The 25,933-nt window shown below is 40.0% G+C and overlaps 3 protein-coding genes across 9 annotated transcripts in view; 2 read left to right on the forward strand and 1 right to left on the reverse strand.

The window, feature by feature from the left end:
• The window catches only part of fli1 (Fli-1 proto-oncogene, ETS transcription factor), a 33,559-nt gene extending 27,171 nt beyond the window's left edge, over positions 1-6,388 (forward strand). For all 7 annotated transcript variants that reach the window (XM_010757110.3, XM_019265323.2, XM_010757108.3 and 4 more), the window contains 4 exons: positions 1,731-1,790; positions 2,159-2,218; positions 2,935-2,982; positions 3,138-6,388. In XM_010757110.3, the coding sequence (XP_010755412.1) occupies positions 1,731-1,790; positions 2,159-2,218; positions 2,935-2,982; positions 3,138-3,667 (698 nt within the window). In that variant the 3' untranslated portion in view covers positions 3,668-6,388. The remainder of the gene's footprint in view (positions 1-1,730; positions 1,791-2,158; positions 2,219-2,934; positions 2,983-3,137) is intronic.
• Positions 6,389-8,023: 1,635 nt separating this feature from the next.
• On the reverse strand, positions 8,024-12,532 carry kcnj1a.1 (potassium inwardly rectifying channel subfamily J member 1a, tandem duplicate 1). Its single transcript, XM_010757114.3, has 2 exons — positions 12,257-12,532; positions 8,024-10,524 (listed from the first exon to the last, which is right to left on the reverse strand). The coding sequence occupies exon 2, from the start codon at positions 10,504-10,506 to the stop codon at positions 9,385-9,387; it is 1,122 nt and encodes a 373-aa protein (XP_010755416.1). The 5' UTR covers positions 10,507-10,524; positions 12,257-12,532; the 3' UTR covers positions 8,024-9,384.
• Positions 12,533-22,642: 10,110 nt separating this feature from the next.
• kcnj5 (potassium inwardly rectifying channel subfamily J member 5) overlaps positions 22,643-25,933 on the forward strand; it is a 24,314-nt gene continuing 21,023 nt past the window's right edge. The window contains exon 1 of the mRNA XM_010757151.3: positions 22,643-22,879. The gene's annotated coding sequence lies outside the window, so the exon portion shown is untranslated. The remainder of the gene's footprint in view (positions 22,880-25,933) is intronic.

Here is a 25,933-nt window from a genome sequence, read left to right on the forward strand (position 1 = left end):
TGGTAATGGTATATTTGTAGTTTATTCTGGAAATTTCAGGAAAGCCTAAGATGTCAATTTGTTTTGAACCACAGGAGGGCAGTATTGTACAGTATTCGGAGATGGCCTTACATGACGTGAAAGCTGATGGTGAATTCGAGGGTCACTGGATGTCCCTCTGGTGTAGCTGTATGAAGTTATATGGGTCAAGATGGTGCACAAATCCCAAATGTGTTGTAGTAGTGAAGACGACTACCTTCATTTCTTTCAGACACTGAAAAGGATGTCACTTTTAAAAAGTCGTCTTTACAGTGTTCTGCATAGCAAATTGATGAAGTTTTCCATGAATTAAGATGTATAATATCTACAAGGTTTAAACAAATACAGGGGATTATATTACAGAGAATTTTCAATGCTTGATAGCTCATCAGCATGTGAGTTATTTGAAAGCGTTGGTTAAAACACTGAGGAGAATCATTTGCAGACACATGAATATTCATATTTGGCACACAAACACAGAATGCATTTATTATCTGGGATCAACACCCTCACTCATCTGTGAAATGTCAGAACATATTCTAATGATCTACTAAGATCCTGCATATGGTGAAAAATCACAATGCTTTTTTTCACGTTTGAGATGACAACCTGATGCTCTTCATAAGCCACACCATGCTTCATATTTGCCAAGGCCAATCAATTGTCAATAAGCCTTCATCTCAAAAATTCCACCTCCACTGATGGGAAACGGGATTGCCTCTTGACCTTCTAACAGCTTGCTTATCCCAGCAACAAACCTCTGACACCACCATTTCACTGTTTTTATCCGCTGCCCTCTGGGAGAACCACCGCTGACAAAAAGATTTGCAGGTCGTGATAACACTGTGAATGTACAATACGCATCATATTTCCCTCTATTCTGGCAATTGTGTGAACTGTTTTATCCCACAATAACCCAAACCATTGAGGGTGCTGGCCAGGTGCACTGTGAATATACTGTACCTGGATGTTTTTGAGGCATTGCCAGGGGAAGGATACATCCCCTGTTTTATCTTCCTGTGTCAGAGTGATTGATTGTTACTGGAAGGAGTCCAGCTTCACACTCAGTCAGGTCTGAACCGCAGACACATAGAAGGTAGAACCCATGCAAACTGGGCCAGTTTGGCTGTTTGTCAAGGTCTCATAAAAGCCGTTTGTGTGGGAAGAGGGATGAGGGTGAATATCATGTGCATGTATTGTCTATGTGTGTGTCTCTTTTGTCCTGTGGTGCCATAATTTGCACCGATCCCTTTATTTGTGGTCAGTGTTGTAAGCTGCTCAAACAACTGTACTGTCAAGATTGTGCCATCTACACATAAACCATTACAGTGTGCCAAACAAAACCGCAAAACCATGTCCAGATATCCTGTGAAAAGCATCTTGAACCATGTTTTGATAGATTTATCGATGCCATTTGGCACTGGCCTCTCTTTTTTTGCTGTGGCGGTTGCAGTTCTGTAATAGGCTATCACACAGTGAAATGAGACACTTTCTGCAGTCACATGGATAATTTAAAGATTGAAATATGACTCAATACACTGCATTTTGGTCAGCGTACTGCAGATTTGTAAAGTACATAACTACATCCGCTGATTTGGTATGAGTTGCACATACATGATTGTCACCATGTAAGAGAAAAAAAGCAATATTTTTATTTTTAATATTTTTTAAAATATTCACAGTTCAGTTTTTGTTTCCTCTCTCTTTGTCAGACCCTTCATATGATGCTGTACGGCGGACAGGATGGTCAAACAACATGCACAGTGGCAAAGGTGAGGCCAAAAATCATTGCATGGCGGACATATCTGTGTATTCTGTGCAGGTTAAATATACCTAATAATACCCATATTTAAAAAACACAGGCTAGGTTGTTTAGATCACACTACAGCCAATTCCAACATCCACAGAGTCCTTTAAAAGATTACAGCCTCTGTTGTTAGAACATGAGAAGACAATCAAAGAAGTTCATCCAGCAATCAACTACTGGGCTTATTTACTTTGGACCTCTGCGGATGTGCCTTGAAGTTGTATAGCCTGACTATCTGTAGCCACCCTACTGATACACCTTTGTATGTATGTGTGTGTGTGTGTGCGTGTCTCTCTCTCTTGTCCTCCACTGATTGCCTCTCTCCCTCTGCAGGCTCACCTGTGGTGACTCAGAATGTGACCAAGTCCACTGAGCAACCCAGAGCTCAGCCAGGTAATGTCTTCTTTATTGATCTGTGTAGTGTCAGTACGGACCTAACAAAGACAGTCCCAGTTATCTTGTTGTCCTCATCTTTTTCTGTCGATTGTCAAAACAGCCCAATTGCTATGTTCATAAAATAATTGTATTCTGTAAGATTCCGAAATTTGCTCTGTGTTTTTGATTGCCTGACTGATAGAGAAGCATATTTTATTGGTGTATGGTACATAAAATGTAAAAGCTACTGTAGGTAAGTACAAAGATATCACTAAAAAAATATGTGCAAATATTTGTATACAAGTGGTTCACTGACAATTTAATAATGCATTGTTTGGAAGTCTACCAACAAGCTTTGAGTGTTTACTAGTGTTTGTTGTTGTTTTTGTTTTTTTTAACCTTACCTCTCAGCCACACATCTATTAGCATGTATAATTGGTTTTTCCTGGTCAGCTCATTATTTAGAGGGTGTGCAGAGCACAATTATCCAAACCCACTGATCCTAAGACTTTACGATATAACGATTCATTTGCTCAGTGTTTTAAATAATTAGTTTTATTTACTCAAAAACTGGAAAATGGAAAATGTGATATTACAAGCAAAAGTAATAATGTGGAACTTGGAAATTACTATAAATAAATGATATCATCAACTCTTGCTCAGTCTTCACACATACCATTATATCGCCACAGTAATCACTGTGTAGACCAACAAAGCTTTCTTTTTGTCCACAGACCCTTACCAGATACTGGGTCCCACCAGTAGTCGCCTAGCCAATCCAGGTAAAAGTCTAACTTTACTCTAGTCTTTATATTGTGTCTGCTGTCAGTAGCCCAGTCCTTTCATGTAGGCCTCACTGTATAGATAATGAGCTGTTAATAAGGCTCTTGAGGTTCTGTATTTAATCACTGTTTGCTTGTGTATGTGTCTACATTAGGTTCAGGTCAGATTCAACTGTGGCAGTTCCTCCTGGAGCTTTTGTCTGACAGTGCTAATGCTGGCTGCATCACCTGGGAGGGCACAAATGGCGAGTTCAAGATGACGGACCCGGACGAGGTGGCGCGGCGCTGGGGCGAGCGTAAGAGCAAGCCAAACATGAACTACGACAAGCTGAGCCGCGCACTGCGCTACTACTATGACAAAAATATTATGACCAAGGTGCATGGCAAGCGCTACGCCTACAAGTTCGACTTCCATGGCATTGCTCAGGCGCTGCAGCCGCACCCCACCGAATCCTCCATGTATAAGTACCCCTCGGACCTAGCCTATGTGCCTTCCTACCACGCCCACCAGCAGAAGGTCAACTTTGTATCTCCACACCCTCCATCTATGCCCGTCACCTCCTCCAATTTCTTTGGACCCACCGCTCCATACTGGAGCTCGCCCACTGCAGGCATCTACCCCAACCCAAATGTTCCCCGCCACCCTAACACCCACGTGCCATCCCACCTGGGTAGTTACTATTAGACACCCATTCTGCCCATCCATCACCCTCTAAAATCTCCCTTATCAAAGTCCACAATTGCTGACCTGCACTCCTAATGACGCCAGACGGATGAAGACTGAGTTGATAGAGGCAATTGTCCTCTGAAGAAATTTGCTCCTGAATGAAGGATGATAAAATTGAAGGAGAATTTTTTTTATCTTATTATTATTTGTAAGAATCTATAAACAACTGGATGCTATGGTCCAAAATGGAATACTACTTAACTTTACGAGACTAGCAACTCTTTGTTTATGTTTTTTGGACGTGCGTCTGAGTTTCCTGTGCCTTTTACTTTCCCATCCTCTAGAAAGTTGCACCTACAGGTGTCCTTTCCAAAACCTTCCCAAACCAAAGCCTGAGGACAGGGAGGACAACTAAAGTCTGTCTGCCTCCTCGCCATGCTACAGAACCAGACATGGGCCTATTATTCATGGGTCTCAATCTACATCCTCCTCAGTACATTTTGTACATTATGCTTTAAAGAATCTGCCTTTTTTTCCGCTAGTCTACAGCCTTGTCGGAGTTACTTATTCCCACCACATCTAGCCTTCTGTTTCTACTGTCTCCGTCTGTCCATCTGCATCTTTTTTTATGTGTGTGTGGAGAGTCTTCTGGAATTCGCTGGAGGAAGCTCTCAAAGAGATGGACTTTTCTCAGCACTGAATGAAAATTGGCAACTGGAATATGCCATTCACAATTTAATTTATCCTCCAAACTGGAAGGCTAGAGAAGAGTGAAATGCTGGAGAAGGAAGCGCTGTATGTTTTGCTGACCTGGGTCAACTCAGTTACTTAAAATGCTTTCTGTGTGTTGTGTGTGGAGTTCAAGATGGCCGATTTGTACAGTTGACTCGACTGTGCTGGGGAAGCTGAGTCAACATGTAATTGAAGTAATTTGCAAGAATAATTCAACCCAGGTCAGATGTTTTCAGGGGCCCACACACTAGGCTATTAAATGTTTGCCATGTTGTTGCCTTTCAGCCATGCCATTTCCAGATGTTTTGTTGCTCGACCATGTCAGTATTAATGTGAATGTCTTCTGGTTTGTGAAACACGTGTAAGAGGGATACCCTGCAGCAAAATCAAAATTTGTCAGATGTTTTCATTTTTTATTTAATAATAATAAAAAAAATCATTCATTGATTTATAAAACCATGTTTGCTGCACACATTTGAATCTAAAACATGAAAGAGCCTTTTTTACGAAATAAATTTATATATTCTTTGGATGTTTTTTTTTTTATCCAAAGTGCCTCACAGTGCCATGAGTGTGTCCAATTTTAGTATATGGCATAATGAGAAATGTAACCCTCACAGTGCCTTAACTGCTGTTTTATACCATTCACTTTCCTATCATTATAGACGAAATAGCATTACATCTTAAAATGCATAGCAAGATGCGTAATCATCATCTCCATGTATCACCAGAAATCTGACAATTTTTGATTTTGAAGTGCACTCTGACAATAACGGCTGCCACACTGTCTCCTTCTTCTTTGTAGGCCAGTCAGGACCGTACAGGTCAGCACAGAGAAGTGGCTTAGCAGTAAGTCATGTTAATAGACAGTTAAGTTGCATTTTACCAGGGCTGGATCCTAGTTTGAGAGCAGCATGTGTGTTTGAATGTTAGTTTCTCACTGATCTAAAGCCCAGCTAAATGCACATGAATCTCAAGTCAGGATTTCATCAACATGTAATGGTATCATGTCAAAACATATCCATCTTCAGGTGTTCAAAGCTGTTAATAGCAAAAGTATTCCTTTTGAAAATAAATTACTTGGGACTAAGTAGTTTATCAGAGAACAAAACCGATAAAGTATGACGAGATGAAACAAAGAAATCCTCAGATTCGCAAACGCTGTGCGTTTGTCAGACCTATTTTTTATTATTTTATAAGCATCAGACAACTAGGCATTAAAGCAACTTACTGTATAAATTATGCAGAGTTATTTTCATATGTGACACAGTATAAAAAGTCAAGAGAATTAATACGAGTTGACCTCGGTCAAAAATGCAAACCTTTGAAGTCCATTTCTGCTAAGTAGTTTGTTCAGCATTTTAAGCGTTTTTATATCTGTACATTTGGGCAATACATTTTAACATTTTTGTTTTCTTTTAATTGTTATTATTTCTTGAATTTGGTTGAAACCTCCTGAGTGCCTTTATGCACAAAAGGATTTTTCTAGTAGTCCCAAAATCACAAATGCCTGCTTGAATCATAATCCAATAGCCAGGGATTCCTTTTACTCTATATGCAACATGTGATTATGATGGATCTTTTCCATTGCGATTTATGCCAAACAGCCATGGAATTGGTGGCTTTTCCTGTGCATTAAAGAATTTCAGGTATTTTATGCAAAATAACACAAACAATATTAATATCCACAACCAGCTTTTCCTGAAAATTTATAGCTTTAAAAGAATAAAGGGAACATGTAATTTGTAGCATAAAGAAATTATTCTGATGTACCCTTGACTTCCATGTTTCACAAGCATTATCAATCAAAAGGGATCTGTGCTACTTCATATATACAATGTATTTTGGATATCAAATATATATATAAATATATATATATATGTGTATAATTTTACAATTAACCAATGTATTATTATTATTGTCATTCCTGCAATGTATGAAGTAATACCTTTTGAAAAAGGGCTTTTGTATAGGAAAATGTGACAAAATAAATGTTTTTACCTCTCATTTGATTCTTCCATTGCCTGCCTGTGGCTTTGTTACCTCTCATTTGATTCTTCCATTGCCTGCCTGTGGCTTTGCCAGAACAGAACATTTTTAATTTTTTGATAGTGACTTGCACAATACTTGTCTCAGTTGTGTCAAAGTTTGAAAATTCTTTTGCCTCAAGCCACAGTTCTGGCATCCTGTTACACATTTTCTATCAATTTGGTCCTTTAGAGAGCAGTAATTTGTTACATGAGTACAATGCACACAAACAAGCATTAATTATCACAAAAAAACATCTTCCACTTAATATTTAATTCACATGTATTTTACACAAAGATGAAGTGGCCATTACAGTTTGTAGTTAGATAATTTAACCTTGATGAAAGGCTGTTATCTGATTGTAATATAATCTAAATTTATTCACAAACTAACCATGACGAGGCGCTACGGAAACGTTTTGTCCTATTAAGAAAATAAACAGTTGCAGGTTTATTAGGTTCACCTAACGCAGTCTAATACAACAGTTCTGCATTAAATCCTTCCTTTGCGAAGGGTGTAATGTTTGAGGTGCTGTTTAATTGTATTGCATTATACATTGAGGAGTTTTTGTCCACTCCAGACAACGAGTAGAATAAACATTAGACTGTGTTAGTTCTTGCTGATGACACCCATGTATAATTTAGGCATTAATCATTTCCAGTGGAAAGTTACATTTTGACATTTTGTTTATGCACTTTATAGTTCTATTAGATTTTGAATCTTGATCATACAAGGCCACAAGCTGTGCACAAGGGAACTGTAGATGTAATATCACTACAGACTGGTGTACATCAAGTTGAAAGTCTCCTCAGTATCTTACTCTTGACTCTCTCTGAATACAGCTTCAAATGATAGGTGTCGGCACTTTAATAACCAGTGTGTACACATGGTGTCGTTGTTTAATGACAGCCTTTGAAAATATTCAGTTAGTTTGCATGAACCATGTAGACAAAAATATGTATCGCAGACATGGTGAACAGCCATCAAGGGACAGTTGTTGTCATGCATCATCTTTTGCTGCTTAGTAATTTCACATATTTCTCAATAATGTTCTTAATGTTTTTACCCAACCTTTTTTATTACCAATTTCCTTCATCAGTATCTTTGGGTGCAGACAAACACATAAGACTTTTGCAGTTCATATGCAGTTCATTAGCAACATAATAGTGGCGTGTCCGCCTTAACAAAGCCTTTTGCAGCTTCATGTCGGCTGTTATTTTATCTACATCCAGCATGCACAATAATATGCAATAAGCAACAGCTCTTATCTTCCAAAACTGGAAAAGGAACCCCCAATGTCCATATTGGTACATTTTGCAAAGACATCTGTAAACCCTCTTGAGGCTCCACAAGGCACTGACTGGATTGACCTGTGAGAGGCAGTAATGTGCCACAAGGCATCTAACCTGCCAGAAATGCATAAGAAGAAGACTGACAGTCAGCTGTCAGTTTCAGTGACGAGGTATGTCAGGAACATAGCGCCAATGACATATGTAAATTAAGTTATAGTATGTACATGATGTGAGTATGTTACATAGTTAACGTTGTGAGGCAGTCGCAGTTCGGGTTTAGGCAACAAAACTACCTGGTTAACACAGCTTGTGCCTAACATAATTTTCTACATATTTGCCATCTAATTATCTCGTTGTAAAGCCTGATAGAGGTCAGTTGCCCCTGTTGTTTTCTCAATGTATGGGGGAAAAAATAACTTTCTTTCCATGTTTTTTTTCTTTCATTTTTTAAGCCTCAGGAGCAATGAAGAAATTTTTCTAACCACCACTTTATTGGTATGACTGGTATGAGAAAAATATCCTTTATAGCAAAAGCAGTACAGAAAGTTATTAACATCAAAAGATGATTAGCAATAAATATACAATATTGCAAAACAATCAATTACATTCAGTTTCAAGGCCATACAGTACAGAACAGTCTTCTTTGCCAAAGGCCCCCAAGGGACTAGAATCGCCACTGGTTGATTTTCTGTTTGCTGACACAACTTCACTTTGTTTACAGATGAAAAGCCGTGATAGGGGTTGACACCTGTCATTACATGGCATTGACCGTTTTGATCACAGTCCTTATCTGGCGTTTTGGTTCAGAGAATAATAAGAGTGACACAGTAATTTTGAATGCAAAGATAGCATTTATATAATATTTATTCCTGTGTATTTTCCCCTGAGATCAAATACAAAAAAGAAAACAAAACTGATTTTCATACTATACTCAGTGCTGTGTGCAGCCATATTTTAAGTGTTTCCTGAGAGCTTTGTTCTCTCGCATTGTCTTCACTCACTTCACAAGGAGAAATACACAACTATATCACTCACTGCTTGAAAAGAGTGGGCCCAGAGTCCAACAATTTACTAGTGCCTCAGTTAAGCATAGTCGAATGGTTTAAGTCAAAGTGTCTCTTTGTGTACTTCAGCATAGCATAAATTATTTAACAACCACTTCACTTCACTTTTTCTGACCCATGACAATAGCATATCCCCTGTCCCGCTCCCCAACACTGGTCCTTCAAGTAATTGCAAGATTTACACACAGTATAATACATTTGCTTTGTTTTTCTGCCTACTTGGTAAACCAAATGTGCAAGACCAGAGGTAAATTAGAACCACTCATTTTACTTCATTTAAAACATGTGCGAGTAATCGGGAAAACTTTGTTTTTTTGTTCTTGAATTGTAGCCTCACTGTCTTGCATGACCTGGATGCGTCTTTTGAAAACAGGTTTTTGGTCAGCAGACAGTGGCAGGTGTGGTTTTACAATAGATCACAATAACTGTCCTGAAACACAGAAGGCTTTCTTATCTGTGTTCGACACAATAGAATGGCAAATAAGTAGGTTTTCTTCACTTTAAATGCTACATAATGTGCTGCCTGCCATTGGTTAACCCCACCTGCGAGTCTGGAGGAGTTTATCAATGAGAGGTATCAGCTTCTACCAGTCTCAGTTTTAATGTTCGTTGCAATGTATCACATCTTGGTGACATTTGGAGGATCGTTGATATCAATCACCTCAAAGCCCTGGTTGTCATGTCCATCTTTGGAGTGGTGATGGTTACCCTTGATGTTGTGGAAACAGTAAGCACAATGTGCGGTGGCCACTGGCACCGCCTTGGAGAAGTTGGAGAAATCTACTCTATATTTGCCCTCCTTGCTTCTGGAGATGATAGGCAAGAAGTTGTAGCCCCACATGATCTCCTGAGGAATAAAGGAGGTCCGAACTTGGCAGGCAGAGCTGGTGGACTCTGCGGTGCCATCTAGGAAGACTACAAGTTCAAACTCTTGTCTGTGGAGTGTGTCTACTGCCATCTCAAAGAAGGGGCTGCTCTTGTCGATGACATGGTAGAGTGTGAGAGGACATACAAAAAAGAGGTTGTCCTTCCCAGCATCCATCATGAAGTCAATGTTCACCTGGTCCATGATGATTGTCTCCCCATCTTGTGTGTTTGTTGTTCTGAGCAGCTTACCATAGATCTGGCTTCCAATCATCAGGGTCTTGCGCAGGTTGGCCACTCTGATTGACAGGCAAAGAGAACCATTTTTGGGGCTGATAACAGCCATGTCACTAAATGTGATGGTCTTAGCTCTCTTTTTGGGTAAAGAGATTTTGGACAGGATGACTCCACACATGAAGCAGTTGATAATGGCTCCGAGGAGGGACTGGATGATGATAAGGGCCACAGCACCTGGGCAGAGAGGGGTGATCGCTCGTCCGCCATACCCAATTGTTGTCTGGGTTTCAAGGGAGTAGAGGAATGCTGTGGTGAGTCCGACAACATTATCAACACATGGAGTGTGGTCTGATTCTGGGTTTTGCCACGTCAGGTCTCCATTACTGCGGGCAATCCAGTACCACAGCAGGCCAAAAATGAACCAGCTTAGGGTGAAAGCGGCGATGAAGAGAAAGAGGACAAAACGCCACCGGATCTCCACAAAGGTGGTCCAGAAGTCAGCCAGGAAGGCAAAGTGATTGCTGTACTTGATGTTTCCAAATTCAATGTTGCAGCGACCATCTTTGGTTACTAGTCTGGTTCTGCGACTTCTTCGCTCCACCAGATAGTCCTGGAAACGTTTGCTCAAAGATCCAAACATTTTCTACAAGTCCCCAACCTAAAAGAAAACAGAAGAATATATGTGTATATTATACATGTACTGCATATTGCATACTGCATTTAAGTACATGCTATGAAACCAGTCATCAAGCAGTTGCGTGTACAAACACTTAGTTGTGAATTCCTTAAGTTAATAATAATAAGGCAGATTTCCCTGAATCATAAAAAAACAAATAGTATGCAAGTATTGCTCACGATAACTAAGCTTTTGCAATCCCAACAATGGAACGTAATGTGACTGGCCCTCTTAAACTGTCAATCATCCTTAAGTGGTGTAATTCACTACAATCAAACAGCAAAATGTCATGGTGACACTGCCTGTCAGGTGCTGAGAGGGAGATGTAAAAAGGAGGATCTGCAAGCACCTATTGTGCCAAGGATAATGAATGTATACAGTAAATGTAAATCCTTTCCTCCACATCATGCATATCTCACTGTAGATTGTTTATGTACAGTCTCACATGTTCCAGGCTGCTCTGTCCCACTGCAATTTTAATCCTCAATGAAAGGCTATAATCCTCGGTGGATGCAGCACTGCAGTAAAGACTTGAAGTTAATGAGATACAAAAGTTTCCACTGAAGTGTAACGTATAAGTACTCCAAGTAAACCAAATAATTTGGGATCTTTGGTCCCGTGCAAGTGTCTCCACACAAGGATCAGCTTTGTTTGTTAAATATCAATGCTACAAAAATAAACGTGGCATTAAAATAATTTGTGCAAACCCAGCCAGAAGGCCAGCTTTTCACAGACATAACAATCTTTGACGTTATTCAAGCACTGAGTTCTCATAAGTCTGATGCTTGATGGATGGTAACTGGCAGTATTGGCTTTGCCGAGGTTTCCAAATAAGTATGCCCTCTGTTCTTGCCAAGTCATGCAAACTACCTATTTGGCTCATGGTGTGCTTGTTAGTGAGTGTGAAGTAGTACAAAACGATCAGTGCAGTGAGTTTATGTCTCTGTTTTCAAACCTCAAAGCTTACATCCAGTCATTTTGCCAAAAGAAATCTGATAAACACACTGTGTAGCTTGTTTGCAGGCTTTCATCCTTTTGGAAGTAAACCTAGTCATTCCACACCTAATTATTAGGTCAGCATGTTTTCAAACTGTAACGACATATGTGCTGGAATAATGTCAGGTATTTAGTATTGTAATTGTATGTATGACGGGTTACTCTAAATTATTGCTTTGCATTACATTAACAACTACCTTTAGGAAATGGACATATTTGAGTTTACTGTTTTCTTACTGCAGACTGTTTTTTTTTTTTTTAAGAAAATTTCCTCTTCGTCTCCCTACTTGTATCTAATTAATTATAATGCAGCAACTATTTTAGTCTCATTCTAATATCAGTTAATGCATATCTACCCTAATACCTTCATTATTTGCACCATTAAAGTTGCTTGTGACTGTTATATAATTCCAGCTATAGCAGGGATTTAGCAATACTTTAGATTTAAAATGAATAACATTGGAATTAGCCTCTAATAAGCTCTAATGCCTCATTTGTAGTAAATGCTGTCTTTTGTCAGAGGTACAAACCAGCTTTATAGTTTTACAACATTTGTTTTATTTATTATTTATAGTCACAGTGACAATCCTTGTTTTCCCATTAAATCAATTCAACTACTGCCGGTAAGACAATGCTCACCACATTCTTGAAACAATGTGATCCAGCTGATAATGGAACATGTAAACATAAAAGTGAACTTTGTTCAGTCCAAACTCACCTCTATTAGCTGAAGTGAAAGTAGTTTGACATCCAGAGTTCAAGATTTCTCCTCTCTGTCTGTGTCGTTCTTTTCTTTACAATTGATTGAGACTGTGGAGGTGTGTCCTTCTCTCATGCCTGTTCACCAACACCTGTGTGCATTTATACTGTCGTCTCTCTCGGTATGCTGGAATCAGCCAGGTGATGTTCACGCCCACAGAGACATCATGCACCCCTCCGCCCACAAACACACACGCACATTAACACATGCATACCCTTCCCCCAGCTCTAATAAGATGTTTACCCCACAGACGCCTGGCACTAAAGGCCAAGCTGACCTCTCTCCGCCACACCCCCAGTCCACTGATCTGAATTTACTGTTGGTTGTTCCTATTTTGTAATACTGTGATCTTTTTTTTTTTTTACAGCTGAACTCCAGCTGTAATATTATTTTCTACAGCTGGACTACAAGTGAATGTTGACTATGTAAATGCAAGACCTGTATGGATTGTATCTGTATGTGGTTCTGGTTCTTTGCATTTCAGTGACAAACACGCTGTGACTCACTATTTACTGTACACACACGCACACATGCAGACACACACTTTTATTAGTATGTTGTGGGGAATTTTCACAGCTTTTCATCACCTGATATTAACATGTTATGATAATCATATTTTCCCGGAATACTGCGTGTTCGTGATTACAGCATATAACTCACTTTTGTTTATGTACTTTTTTTTTTAATACTTTACTTTTTAAAGTTTTCAGTTATAGAACAGTACAACTTATTCCCACAGACAAAGTAACACAGATATAGATAGAAACAGACAAATAAATACTAGTAAAGATAATAGAATTGTTTAAAAAGGGAAAAAAAAAATCTTCATCTTAAATAATACCTGGACGTTATTATCAGTTTATATTGAACCAGTTCAAGGTTTACAGGGAGTCTACAGCTGATAGGGGCAATGTTCCAATATACTCAATAAAAGGTTGCCAGAGCCCTAAAAAGGTGTCATATCTATTTCTTACAGCATATGTAATCGTCTCTAAAGGTAAACAGGTCATCATTTCTGATATCCATTCTGATATGGAGGTAAACAGGTCATCATTTCTGATATCCATTCTGATATGGAGACGGGGGAGCTATGTCAACAAATTTCCTGGAACTCTGAGTTAAATTCAGGTTTGTTGTATTTCCTAAAAGACAGAGTCCCGGATCTAATGGAATCTGTGTTTCCATGATTTTAGTTAGCGTGTTGCATATATCATACCAGAATGTTGTTACTTTAGCACATTGCCACATGCAGTGTAACATGGTTCCCCTTAGCAGTGCCACATCTGAAACAGATATTGGAAATTGAGGGATTGTACCGATGTAATTTTTGAGGGGTGAGGTGAAGTTGATGGAGAAAATTGGAAAAACTATTGTGACACAATCTAGCTTGTTTATGTACATATCCCTCCGCATCATTATGTTCATAAAAATGTGTTTGACACATCCCAGGCACAGTGTTGTCACCATATGAATCAAACATCAGTGCTTCACAGCTCTGCGCAGTGCAGTCATCCACCTCAACTACACAGCTGTGTCATAATGAAATATGGGGACCATAGAACATAAATAGGTGATGGAGTGAGATAACACAAGGTCTAGATACAAACAGAGAGCTCTCTAAGGGTTCGGACCTGGAACCAATTCAGTTCATGAGCTGACGATGTAATGAACGCTGAGGGGAGAAAAGTTGTCAGTTGTGATGGGAGTCGTTTTTCAGCTCTATTGTTCTAAGCAAAAGTGACGGAAAAGTTCCACTGTATTACCTTTCATGCTGCTGTATGTGTATTCTATTGACAACAACAATACATTACTGTTGACACACAACAAGATTAGGCATTGCTGTTTTCTTGCAAATCCACACTGTTGTAAAAGGATGACAAGTCTTTTACATTTTATTCAAGAGGTGATTTTCTTGTTTGCTTAATGAACCCCCACGCTTGAAATTCCTTTTATATCTGACAAAAGGCCGGTGAATAGCCACCAAACCACATAGCTGCACTGATTGTTGAACTGGTTTAGCAACTTAAGAGTCCTGGAGGCTACAATTGATTGTATATACTCTCAGTTGTACATAATTGAGGATTATGAATTGTCTTTCTGGAAAATTTCGCAATCATTATTAATTATTTTAATTATAGTGCAATAATAAGCCAAACTCTCAATTTAATGAATATTGATCAATTAATGTTATTGAATATTTTGCATTAATATATGATATACACTATGCATTATAGATTGTGGTAGTGAGCAGAACAATATTCTCTAATATAAGCATAAGACCATACACTGGTGAGACCTGTTTTCACTCACTGCTGCAGCCTCTGGTAACAGATATTCATGTTCTTTGAACTTATGCGAAGCTGATAAGTACTTAAACACAGCACTGTCGCTGATAGTAAACAATGGCAGTTTCTCTCCGCATAAAGTGGAGCACTCAAAGGAATGATGATAGTTTCTGTATCAGTTTCTGTTAATCAACTTTAGGGTCAAGAGGTTACCAGTGGTTAGTCAGTATTACCTGCTAACTTTTACTACCTGCAAGGTGAAGAGTTACAACAACAGATGGAGATGTGTGGCTACATGTTCATTCTGCTCAGACTACTACACTATGTTTGCATGTCTTAATCTACAGGCAACCTCCAACTATTTATATATTATTATATTAGTCTAGTTTAGTCATGTTTCTGTTCTCCTCACAAATGTAAGTATATATTATATAATTCTAACTCTCTCTCTCTTTCTTTTGAATTAATAATGTTTATTGTTTATTGTCTAATAATTAATTAGATAGTCGCAGCTTGAAAGAGACGGGAAAGGGGTTATAGAAAGAAAGAGAGAAGGATAACATGCAGCAAATAGTCACAGGCTGGTATTGAATCTGAGGCAGCTATGGTAAGGATTCAGCTCTTAATTCATGTAATGCATGAGATACCAGGACACCCCAATATCTTGCTGCTTAACTGCTAAATGTTCAACAGCTTTGTCTCTTTGCCATTTTGTGCTGCAGCTAGCATACAATAAAAACAATTAGATTAGATTAGATTAGATTATACTTTATTTATCCCACAATGGGGAAATTCACTTGTTGCAGCAGCAGAAAGTGTAATATACACTACAGAAGTAGAATCAAATAAAAGGGCAAAAACCGACAGAAATTAAACAGGCAGAAATATCTATAACCTACACAATAAACACGAAAAACAATCAACATTCAAAACAGACAAGTACTGAGGATGGAAGTGGCATGGTATATAAAAGTTTTGTAATGTAAAGTGACCATAATATAAATAATATTACAAAAGTAAGTGACCATGATATAAATAATAACCGCAGGGTATAAATGAAATAAAATAGAAAAAAAAATGGGACATAAACAGGAGACTACAATATGATCAGGTGTGCACAGGAGACTACAACATGATCAGGTGTGTGTCAATGAGCTGAAAGACGTTATAAAGCTACTTAGAGCCGAGAGTCTGAAGATAATTCCCTTTGTGTCTATCACTCAGTGTGACCCCTTTCACATGCAAGTCATATGCCCCATTGTTAATAATGAAATATTGATTGTTGCCACTTTAAGCAGTCAGTTAGCCGGACAAAATAAACCCCATTTATTGTATCCGTGTCACATTCTCCAAAGTCACAGTCACCCAAATCTAAACAAAGTCAAGATTTAACAGTAAGAGAAGTTAGGGGACGCCACGTTTACATTTGTTTTCATTTGCAGTCAGTTGATGATTTAAGCAGTGAAACAGGTCAGACATATTTTCAGACAGTCTGAACACTTGACTGACGTCTTCTTTTGAAGCTGTTTAGTCAACATGTTGTCATGTCCCTTTAAGGCTCATATCCTGCCTCATTTTAGCCACTTTATGGCTCACTAATACTGTGTCTCGTATACTACTTAGCCTGTGAGTAATTGATGATAAGAGACTTTTAAGGATTTGATTAGATTATTCAATTATTTGTAGGTTTCAAGCAACCCTTTGCCCTCACAGCTCCTTCCAAGCCCATTCATTCACTTTTTCTTCTGTTTTACTTTTTTTTATGAAGACTGTTCAGCTGCAAACCACATCTGGCTGTTTCACAACAGGAAAGAAATCCATTGCAGTCAGAGTTAATTATGAAATGTAGCCTTGAGCATTGGGCTGAAACCTTTTAATTAATTCTGGTGTGAATAGAAACGATTTGTTTTATTATTATTTCTTTTTTTCCTTTTTGATTTGTGATTCAGGCGTGCTTGACAACAAAAACTTTGAAAATTCACCATGGAGCTTCATAGTCTATGATCTGCTTGGGTTGAACTGGATAGGTATAGCTATACTTGTTTGTGTGTTTGTGAGCTGAAAAGGTAGTGTGGTTAATGTACACTGATGGCAGCTATTTTGCTGGGTCATCGTGTCACTGAGCATTCATATCCCATATCCATCATTCCGAGAGGAAAAATGGCAAAGTGCAATGCCAGGCATTGAAATCCCAAGTTGTGCAATGTGCTTGTAAAGCATTTGCCTCTTGTGATAATACAAACATAAGCTGTGAAGCAGTTCTCAAAAAAAAAAATGTCTATGCACTTTGCTGCCTTATTGTCAACGTGGCATTTATGACATCTTCTCTGTAAAACTCAGAGATGCAGAACATGCAGGAAAAAAAAAAACAAGCTGTTGTGATTGTAATGAGCTCCGGTACTCATGCCTTTGGGTGCAATGCGCATATGAATAGAAGCCTATAGACCAGGACTTCAGCAATGAGGACAAAGATAAGAAGCCTGGCAGACACAGTTTGCGGGGATTTTCCACTACAGGAATTACACTTTGATTGCTTGTTCGCTAGCTATTGGGTTTCATCAAAACTAATGGAATCGTGCATGTTTTTACAATGTCATCCCTCATCCCTTCATGACAACAGTTGTTCTCTAAAAGATGAAATAGCCTACTTCTTAAGAAAATGGTTGGGATGTGAGTGCAATATGTACAGCAGGCAATGAAGGGTAAGATGTAAAGCATGCCATAAACATTGTAAGTACAGCTGAGTTAGATCTGGTATGCAGGCCTGTGGGGGCGATGCATTTGAGTTTAGAATTATATTTATATCCTATTTTATTGAACAAATAACACGTGTTTTAATGTATATGTTGTCAACTGGATTTCATTTGCACGGCATCACTTCATATGATAGTAATTAACTGTTAAGCTCTGTAAACCCCATGTAGAAGGTCCACAGGGAGTTCCCTTTCCCCTGCTGAATCAGTCAGCAATTTGGCGTTCTCAAGGTCACAGGGGGGGTCACACATGGATTTTTGTCCCCCCTCAGTATTCTCAGGCTCACATTATGGTGTTGTCTTCCTGTCATACACCCTCCACTCAAAGGACTTCAGCCTGATTAAGCAGTCACGTAGCCTGAATAAGTAACTCAATGAAAGGGAAAGAAAATATGAAACCATCTCACCTAGCCACTCAACCGTGACACGGTCAGTTGCGTGTCTGTAATGAGTACAAATTCAATTTTGAACGACGTAAAATGACACCTGGTGACAAAATCTACAAGAAAACACTGACCTATTGTTCCACCTGAGGGATTATATTGTTTCTCAGTTGTGGATACTGCCAGTATATCACCTTTCATGTTTTTTTTTGTCACCGTGTTTTATCCTTCTTCTACGGTTGCTATTTCTTTGTATCTCAAACATACTCCAAATTAACAAAAGGAAAAAAAAGATCCTTGCGTACAGAGACTAATCTCTGCTTTGCAGTGGTTCTACTGACAACCTGACAGCGACAACCCTGCATATTGAAATAGAGCATTGTCAGAAGAAAAGTGTCTCTAAACCTGTATATAAAACCCTTCACATGAACGTCTTTGTGCTGGAAGGTACCAGAGATTTCAAAAATCTTTCTGCCTGCAGGGTTGCTCAGAATGTACAAGACTTTGTCTCTCAGTAAGAACACAACCTGACAGCAGTTCCCTGCAGACTATATTTTTAACACATAGCCATTAGGAGGAGGAGGCTGCTTTAAAGCTTTTTGGCATTGATGGTTTTGCACTGAAGCATAGCATAGACTATAGGAAAGAACGAGCCAGTGGACAATGGACTAAAAAAGTCAAGTGGACTATGTAATTTCACAAATGGGTTTCCAAAGCGGTGTATCTTTGTGGTGTTGCAGTGTTTGTGAGTGTTACACATGCAGTACCTGGCCTTGCTTTTGACTTCAAATTAACATTCTCTCACCAAACAGTTCTTAATAAAATAAACATTATTTTCATTCTTGTCACAGCTTGCTATTCATCAAGATAATATCACTGATGTCAGTCTGTTCTTTACAGAGCAGGACACAGCAACCCAACATGATGCACGAGATTTCCCACAAGACTTAAACTGCATTTTGGAAGTGATTAAGATAAACACAAGAGAAAGGACCAATCTGAAAATCAAGTTGGTTTTGTCAGCAGTCACCAATTATAACAGCCACTTGCTATGTGTAGCTTTTACAGGAAGAGATGCTGCTTCAGACTGTCAGTAGCTGATGGATTGTGACCAATAAAAAAGCAGCAATCTGCTGTTTCATTATTACAGTTTTTACACAATTGCAACACTTTCCAAAATGTCTCAGCTCTGGAATATGTTACAAAAGTCCACAACTAATTCCTGAGGGGTACAGAAGTACATCTGTTCCAAGCATAGATCATCATTTAGTCATTATGTTTATTCACTCACTGCTATACTTCTGTCCTCCACATAGTGTCACTGTTTCTGGGGGAACACACTTAATCTGGTCATTCAGATCAAAATGTGAAACAAAAACTGAGTATTTATGGTTCATCTTTTAGCATGACATGGACATAATGACATCTGTGACATTATATATATATACATGTATGTATCACGAATGCTCTCCTCTACTTCAAGTTAGAACACTGGTAAATATAAAGATGTCTGCATCTGTGGATAAGTTCTCATCTGTCGAGAAATAACTCACATTAATTCTGGTGACTCAATTACTAATTAAGAAATGAGCCATTTAGAAACAGTCCAGGCTTTGTAGTTGATTAATGTAAGACCTGCCATCCAAGATGGAGCTGCAGATGGCTGTTTGTTTAGGTTTCAGCTCTCCCTCTCTGATCACATTCACCAGGCAGGAACTTTTAAACATTGCACTGATTTGTCTATTTCTTTTCTGTATCACAGAGAGCAATTTTAATGTTCTTTTTGAGGAAATATTTATCACTGAATCTCGCACAGTATAGATCTGCTTTACTTCCAATTGTGGATACTTAGACGCTCTGTGCGCAAGAAAAAAAAAAACATGTTACAGCATTTCTGAATTATGTATTCACATATAACAAGCTCACGGCTGGGCTGCAGATCTTCACACTCACATAATTCATAATTTAAACACTAATAGATGTACTGAAGTCAAGCCTCCCTTTAAACGATACTGCATAAATCTAAAAATATAAGAAGTACATAATGGCTGCTGCTCTTAAATCCTCATTTTGTTTTCCGTATAATGATGTGTTGAAGCCAGATGTTGACACCGATGAATTTGTTTAAGATAAAGCTGCACCAGCTCGCTCAGATAGATTTTTTAATAATTTACACATTTTCCCATTGCAAACATACCTTGCCTCTTCATGCATTCACCAGTTCTCCCAGCTATTAAATGGTGGCCACCTATTCTGGTCTTTATGTAACACCACGTGTTAACACTTGGTTGAGCAGTTAAATATTTTAGATATTACCATACAGCAGTGCACCATATAGCATTTCTGATAAGCCACCCAGTGCTGAGGAGACGTTTGTTTGTTTGTTTGTTTGTAAAGCACACACTCCCACACACATATTCAGACACCTAACTTTCTCCATTATGCCCTCCATTATGTAGTGATAAGTTTACTGTTGTCCTCTGATTTCCATTTTCCGCTACTTCTTGTTCCGGACTGCTAGCAACAATGCAGTTCATCGCAGTGCCATATAAGCGCTGACAAGAGGATCAATCAGAGCTAATGAAGCCTGGGAGGAGGTGAAAGAAAGCAAAGAGGGATGGAGCCAAAGGCGGCGTGAATGGGAGACTAAGGAAGGGTGGGGGTGTTAGCGGGTTGCTGCAGGAAAAAGAATACTAGAGCCAAAAGGGAGCACAGAGAGGATTAAGAAAAATGACACTTCATGCAAGAAAGAACTAATTCCTCTTTCCTCGGTTATGACCTCTGAAAGGATCATTCCTTCACCCGATGGGTGGGATGTTGCTGAGAGTAGGCACGGACCCACTGATACTGTTATCCTGTCTGAACTGTTTCAGCAGAATGTGCAAATCAGTTATTTTTGCATCACGTATTCTCCTTCACTATCTCTATTCGTAGTCAGTAGTTTACATGCGGGAGGAAGAATACCAAGTATAGCACAGTGAACCTGCAGCGAATGTGGGAGGACACTTTATTTCATATGGAAATCTCTGCATTGATGAATATTAAATCAGACTCAGAACATACGTAACGCTTCACCGTTTGTGTTAGGCATCTTTATCCTGCAGTTCACCTTGACAGGATACGACACATTTCTTATAGATCATCCATTAAAAGATCAAGTTGTGTTCCCACATTTCTTAACATTATGCATAAAAATGCATCTGCGCTATACAAAACTTTCCACGTGTAATAATGAACGTGCCAAGTAGCTTTGTTAATGTGTGATCCGAGATTAATCTAAGATGGTAGAGTCAACTGAATATATTTCTCCATAGGATGAACAGCGGAGGCAATAAGGTGGAAGGTTCTTGGCTTTGATCAATAATGGTGTAACCTCAGGAGGGGAAATAATTACACATGCCCTGGATCTGAACAACTGGGAGCCACTAGGTGCTGATCCACATGGAGGATCCATGAGGATCTGTCGCCATAGGACCTGAATTTCTATCAGTTTTGAACACCAACACTTCATGATCACTGCCCAATTTAGCACCAATACCTCGGGAGCGGGCATGAACATGGCCAGGATCTTATATCCCTGAGCCAAATCCCAAGGTCCTCATTATTGCAGTCTTAGTCCTTGATGTTCCATAATCCGCTGTCATTGGCTCCCCGGCTCGATGAGGAGGCTGGGAAAAAAGAAGAAGTATCTCCCAGCCATCTCTTGCTGTGCCCCCTGCGACTCAGCAGGGAAACGGGAGGGGAGAGGGGCAGGCAGCGGGTGGAGGTGGGGGGGCACACTCTGGAACAAAGGGGGGCTGCAGAGTCATAAATCTCCTCCCAAATTCATTGCAGGAAGTACGTGAAGGGGGCTCTCTGGTGATAGCTGTTTCTGTTGCTCCTCCCCCACTTCATCATCATCTCCCTATCTTTCTCTCTCCCTCTGTCTCTGCTCTCACCCTCATTACTCCTCCTCTGTTATGTCAAGTCTACATTCAATTTTCTCTATGCTTAATAACATCTCAATGTCAAGTATCCATCCATCTGTCTCCGTTTGTACTGTACGTCCTCTCATGCGCACGCCACTGTGGCAGTTACTGGACAGAATTTAAAACACGAGGACTAAGCGAGCCTATGAACCTCCATTCTGCTGCTTTGGGCTACGTGACTTTATTTTACATTTGAACCGTGCCTTATGGGCACACTGCCCATCACCGTGGTTGATGTGAAGTTAATGTGGCCAAGCTGAGGTCAGTCCACTTTCGATTCAGCTTATTCTGGAGGCATTGTTTACTGTGAGTAGTACTGCAGTTGCAATTCACGTAGTAAAAGTGACACAACTTGATTTGGAGCCCAGGAATTCTGGGTCAAAATGTCCTTTCCCCCCTGTTATCTCTCCTCAACTGCTGTTCCTTTATACTAGTTCTCTTTTACCTCCTCGTACTTCTTTGTTACTTTCTTCCTCTTCCGTTCTTTCTTCGTCTTACTCCTGTCTCTGCTTCCACTTTATATCTCCCCCTATATCTCTTTTTATTCAACTGCAGTTTTACAGCAATTGATTATACCACACTCTTCCCCACCATCGCTCTTTCCCTGTCTGCACCTCCAAAACACACTTGACTTTTTTTTTTGTTGGCTACACACATTTCTCTTTGCCTTTGCAGAAGAGAGAACAGAAACATGTGGTGGATGTATACACACGCACAGATGCTGAGGTTTTGTGCAAACAGGCATAAACACACACTCTTATAAAGGACAAACCCTGAGAGACAAGAGGTAGAATTTCTGTTTGGAGGTGAGAGGAGCACTGAAGAGAGAGCACACGCATATTTACATCCTTTCCATCTCTTCTCTCACCCACTCTGACTCTGCCTCTCTCTCCATCTCTGTGTCGCTCTCTACCTCCTCCTCTCCCTCTTTTCCTCTCTCTCTCTCTCTCTCTCACACACACACACACACACACACACATTTACACACACACACATGCACATGTAGACCCCCCTCTCACATAGGAGTAGATAGAGAGCGGGGAAGAGCAGAAGGAGCTGGGTGGCAGGAGAGAGGCAGGAGGGCTGTTGTTGATTGAACAAAGCCAGGAAAGGAGTGCGCAGTCCTGGGGAGAAGAACAGCTGTGAAATGCCTCGAAGGGAGCCTGCCAGCTACTCCTGCAGAGACCTGAAGGTAAGACTCGTGCACCGTTAATGGAGAAAAAAAAAAGCAGAGGAAAAGACAGAGAGAGAAAGGCAAAAGAGGAGGAGGTTATAAAGCCGCTGATGCATGGTACGACCGTGGCTCCGTGCACAGGCTGCCTCCTCTCAATTTGTCTGTGGATGGCATCGCATGCTGTGATGCATGATGTGTTTCATCGCACAGCCACAAATCCCATCTGGAGTGGCTCGCCGAATCAGAAAGTCTGCATTACTTGACTTGATGGAAGATCAAAAACTATGCGAGCCAGACAGCTAGAAACACGGAGAGAAGGACAGGCAGCGAGAGAAAATGTGAGACAATGCAAGACACTTCGAGCAGGGAGAGGAAAGTGATGATGGGGAAAGTGACTGGATTCCCCTCCTCCATCAGTTACAGCCTTTATCATCAGCACATCTTGCCGCCTTCATCTTATGTCACTGCGGAGATACATAGATCATCACCATGCGTCTCGTTGCCCTCGCGGCAGGGGCAGGGTAATCAAAGAGGCAATGGATTTCTCTGACGCAAGCAGAGAAAAGCCTGTCAACACTCACTGCTGTTCGCGCACACTCGTGCAGTAGTTTCCTCAGTGCAATGCAGGAGTTTTACAAGCGCAGCAGGAACGGGAGCAAACCTGGCATTAATGTGCAGCTTTTTGTGCGTTACTGTAAGTGTGACTGTGTGTGTGTGTGTGTGTGTGGAGGAGGGGGTCTTGGGCCACTAAGACACAACATGTTTCAGCTCTTCTATGTTTATTTATATGTTCAATAAAAGGAGATAAAGCATCGAGCGCGTTGTAGTAATAGCTGATGGCAATGTTTTCATGAATGCTTTAGGCTACACCGATGCATTGAGAGAAAATCATTTATATTGATTCCTTCTGAAACACTCTCCCCGGGCTGAGGATTATGCCTGCTAGTTTTAACGTGTGATGTAGCCTACACCAAAGATTTTCTCCTCCACCGTAGCTGCAGTTCACTGCACTCATCTCAAGAGTTATGGCTGTAAAACTTTGATGACAATGCAGTGGGCTTAGCAGCCACATTAGACACTCCAGCATAGTTTCCCTCAAAGCTCCTGTCCTTCCTGGTACTGGTCTCATCAGGGAATGTCAAGACAGCATCCAGGCTGTGAGTGGACTCAATCATCATTTTTTAATATCCGTTATGTGTGCGTGTGCAAGCCATCTCTGCTTTCATCATTAAACAGATATGGTAACATATGGCACATTCTTAACTCAAAGCCACTGGAGCGAAAGGAAAAAGAAAGCCCAGTCTTCTGACAGAATGATTTCTTAATAACAGCTTAGCAACAAAACCCGCCTTCGCCACACTCCAAGCTACTTTTATCACTGTAATCTAGCATGACCCTGCTTACAGCTGGTTGAACTATGATTGTCTCTTTAAAGAGTGTAGAGGGAAGGTACGAACGGCTCGGATGTAATGGTTTTTGATAGACGGCCTTTTGACCTTATTATCAGCACTAACATTGTAGCTGCGACTCAACGCTGTGTGCCTCGCTCCCCTCTTGTTCTGTTATTATCCAAGTCCTGATCTCCCTAACAAGTGGACAAAAGAGGGCAAAGGGCAGCTGTAATGCTCAGCGGGAGACTCTCCAAAGGGAAGACACTGTGAATAATTAATTGGATCTGTTTATTTAGTCAAGACTGTGTGTCTCTAGGGGATGTAGGAACAGCTCAGTTCTTCAAGCAGATCCACATCCTCTAATACCGCAGCGGCACATTTGTGTCAAGAGCTTAGCCGGGCGTGAAGTTTTTTCTTTTTTTTCTTTTCGTGCACGTCACTGTACTGCATAAAAATACTGTATTTTTTTTTCCAGGGCAGTCGATAAACTTACATGAAGACGCTTTATTTATGCAACACTCTTGAATGAGTTGTCATGTATATATTCTCTTTCCATCCTACTTCCCTCGTTTGAAAAACAACTTTGTGTATAATTCAGAAGTCATAGCTTTGCACTTTGTGAGCTGTTTATGAATACAATCCAATCTCGTGGTATTTGCATGCAACAGACAAGCAGCATAACATTTCTTACACAATCTTGTCATCCCCAAGGAAAATCACTTTGTTTATGCCCTCATAAATCCACAACAAATGCAAATGTAGGGCCCTCTGTTTACTGTATTTTAAAGTGTCACCTACGGTGCTTGTGTACTAGATTTATGGTGCGACCCACTCAGTGATTCAGCAACGACTTCAAGATGCATGTATTTCTCTTACAGTCCTGTCACTCATAAAGTTGATACAGTGCGTGGAGCTGCTGCTCCAGCCTACATGCAGCACAAACAAACCTTCACCTTGTGTTTGGCAAAGAAATGACTGTTTCAGAGATCACCTCTTTGTTCTCTGTTTGTCCAGCGCACCTATAGAAACACAAATGGACATGAAAGTGTATAGTACATACGCATACGCATGCGGTATATGTCCATGCACACACATCCCCTATCCTGGATGAGAGATAAGGGCAGAAAATACAGTTTGCTGGCTCTTCTGGGTTTCATGCAGCTGCCTTCTGTATCTGTAAAATGATCGACAAATAAGAAAAAAATGGCTGCTTGTTTCAGGTCACCTTGCTTTTAATGTCTGTCAGCATGTTTATCCCTTTCCAGTGGTTTGGAAGAAATATAATGTATGTAGCAAAACTACCTGGTCACAAGAAAGATTATTCAGTGTAAAGTGTCCCAGATTACATTTTTACAATTGTGAAAATGCATTACAGCCTACATCCCATGTCCAGGTTAACCGGCTCGTGCTCTTATCACTCAGCAGCAGGTTATGTGGAATGAAATGGAAGTTTTAACATTCTCCTGGTCTAGCCAGGAGGGCTAAACCAGCATTTGCCTGGAGTTATTTTAATCAAGGATCTCCCATATTATTAACAAGGACTCCTTTAATAAGCATGACAAAGAACGGTAGAGATGTGTTGATGTCTTGTGTCCAGCTGATCGGTATTTAGATCAGGCAAGTTTTGCTAAGACACATGAGGGTTTATCCTGTGTTACAGGATTCCTGCATTCACATGTGC

The sequence above is a fragment of the Larimichthys crocea genome, chromosome VII (genome assembly GCF_000972845.2).
Source record: "Larimichthys crocea isolate SSNF chromosome VII, L_crocea_2.0, whole genome shotgun sequence".
NCBI lineage: Eukaryota > Metazoa > Chordata > Actinopteri > Sciaenidae > Larimichthys > Larimichthys crocea.

Bases quoted from the DNA above. Each gene is read 5' to 3' on its own strand.
- kcnj1a.1 (XM_010757114.3), bottom strand. From the start codon at position 10,506: ATGTTTGGATCTTTGAGCAAACGTTTCCAGGACTATCTGGTGGAGCGA.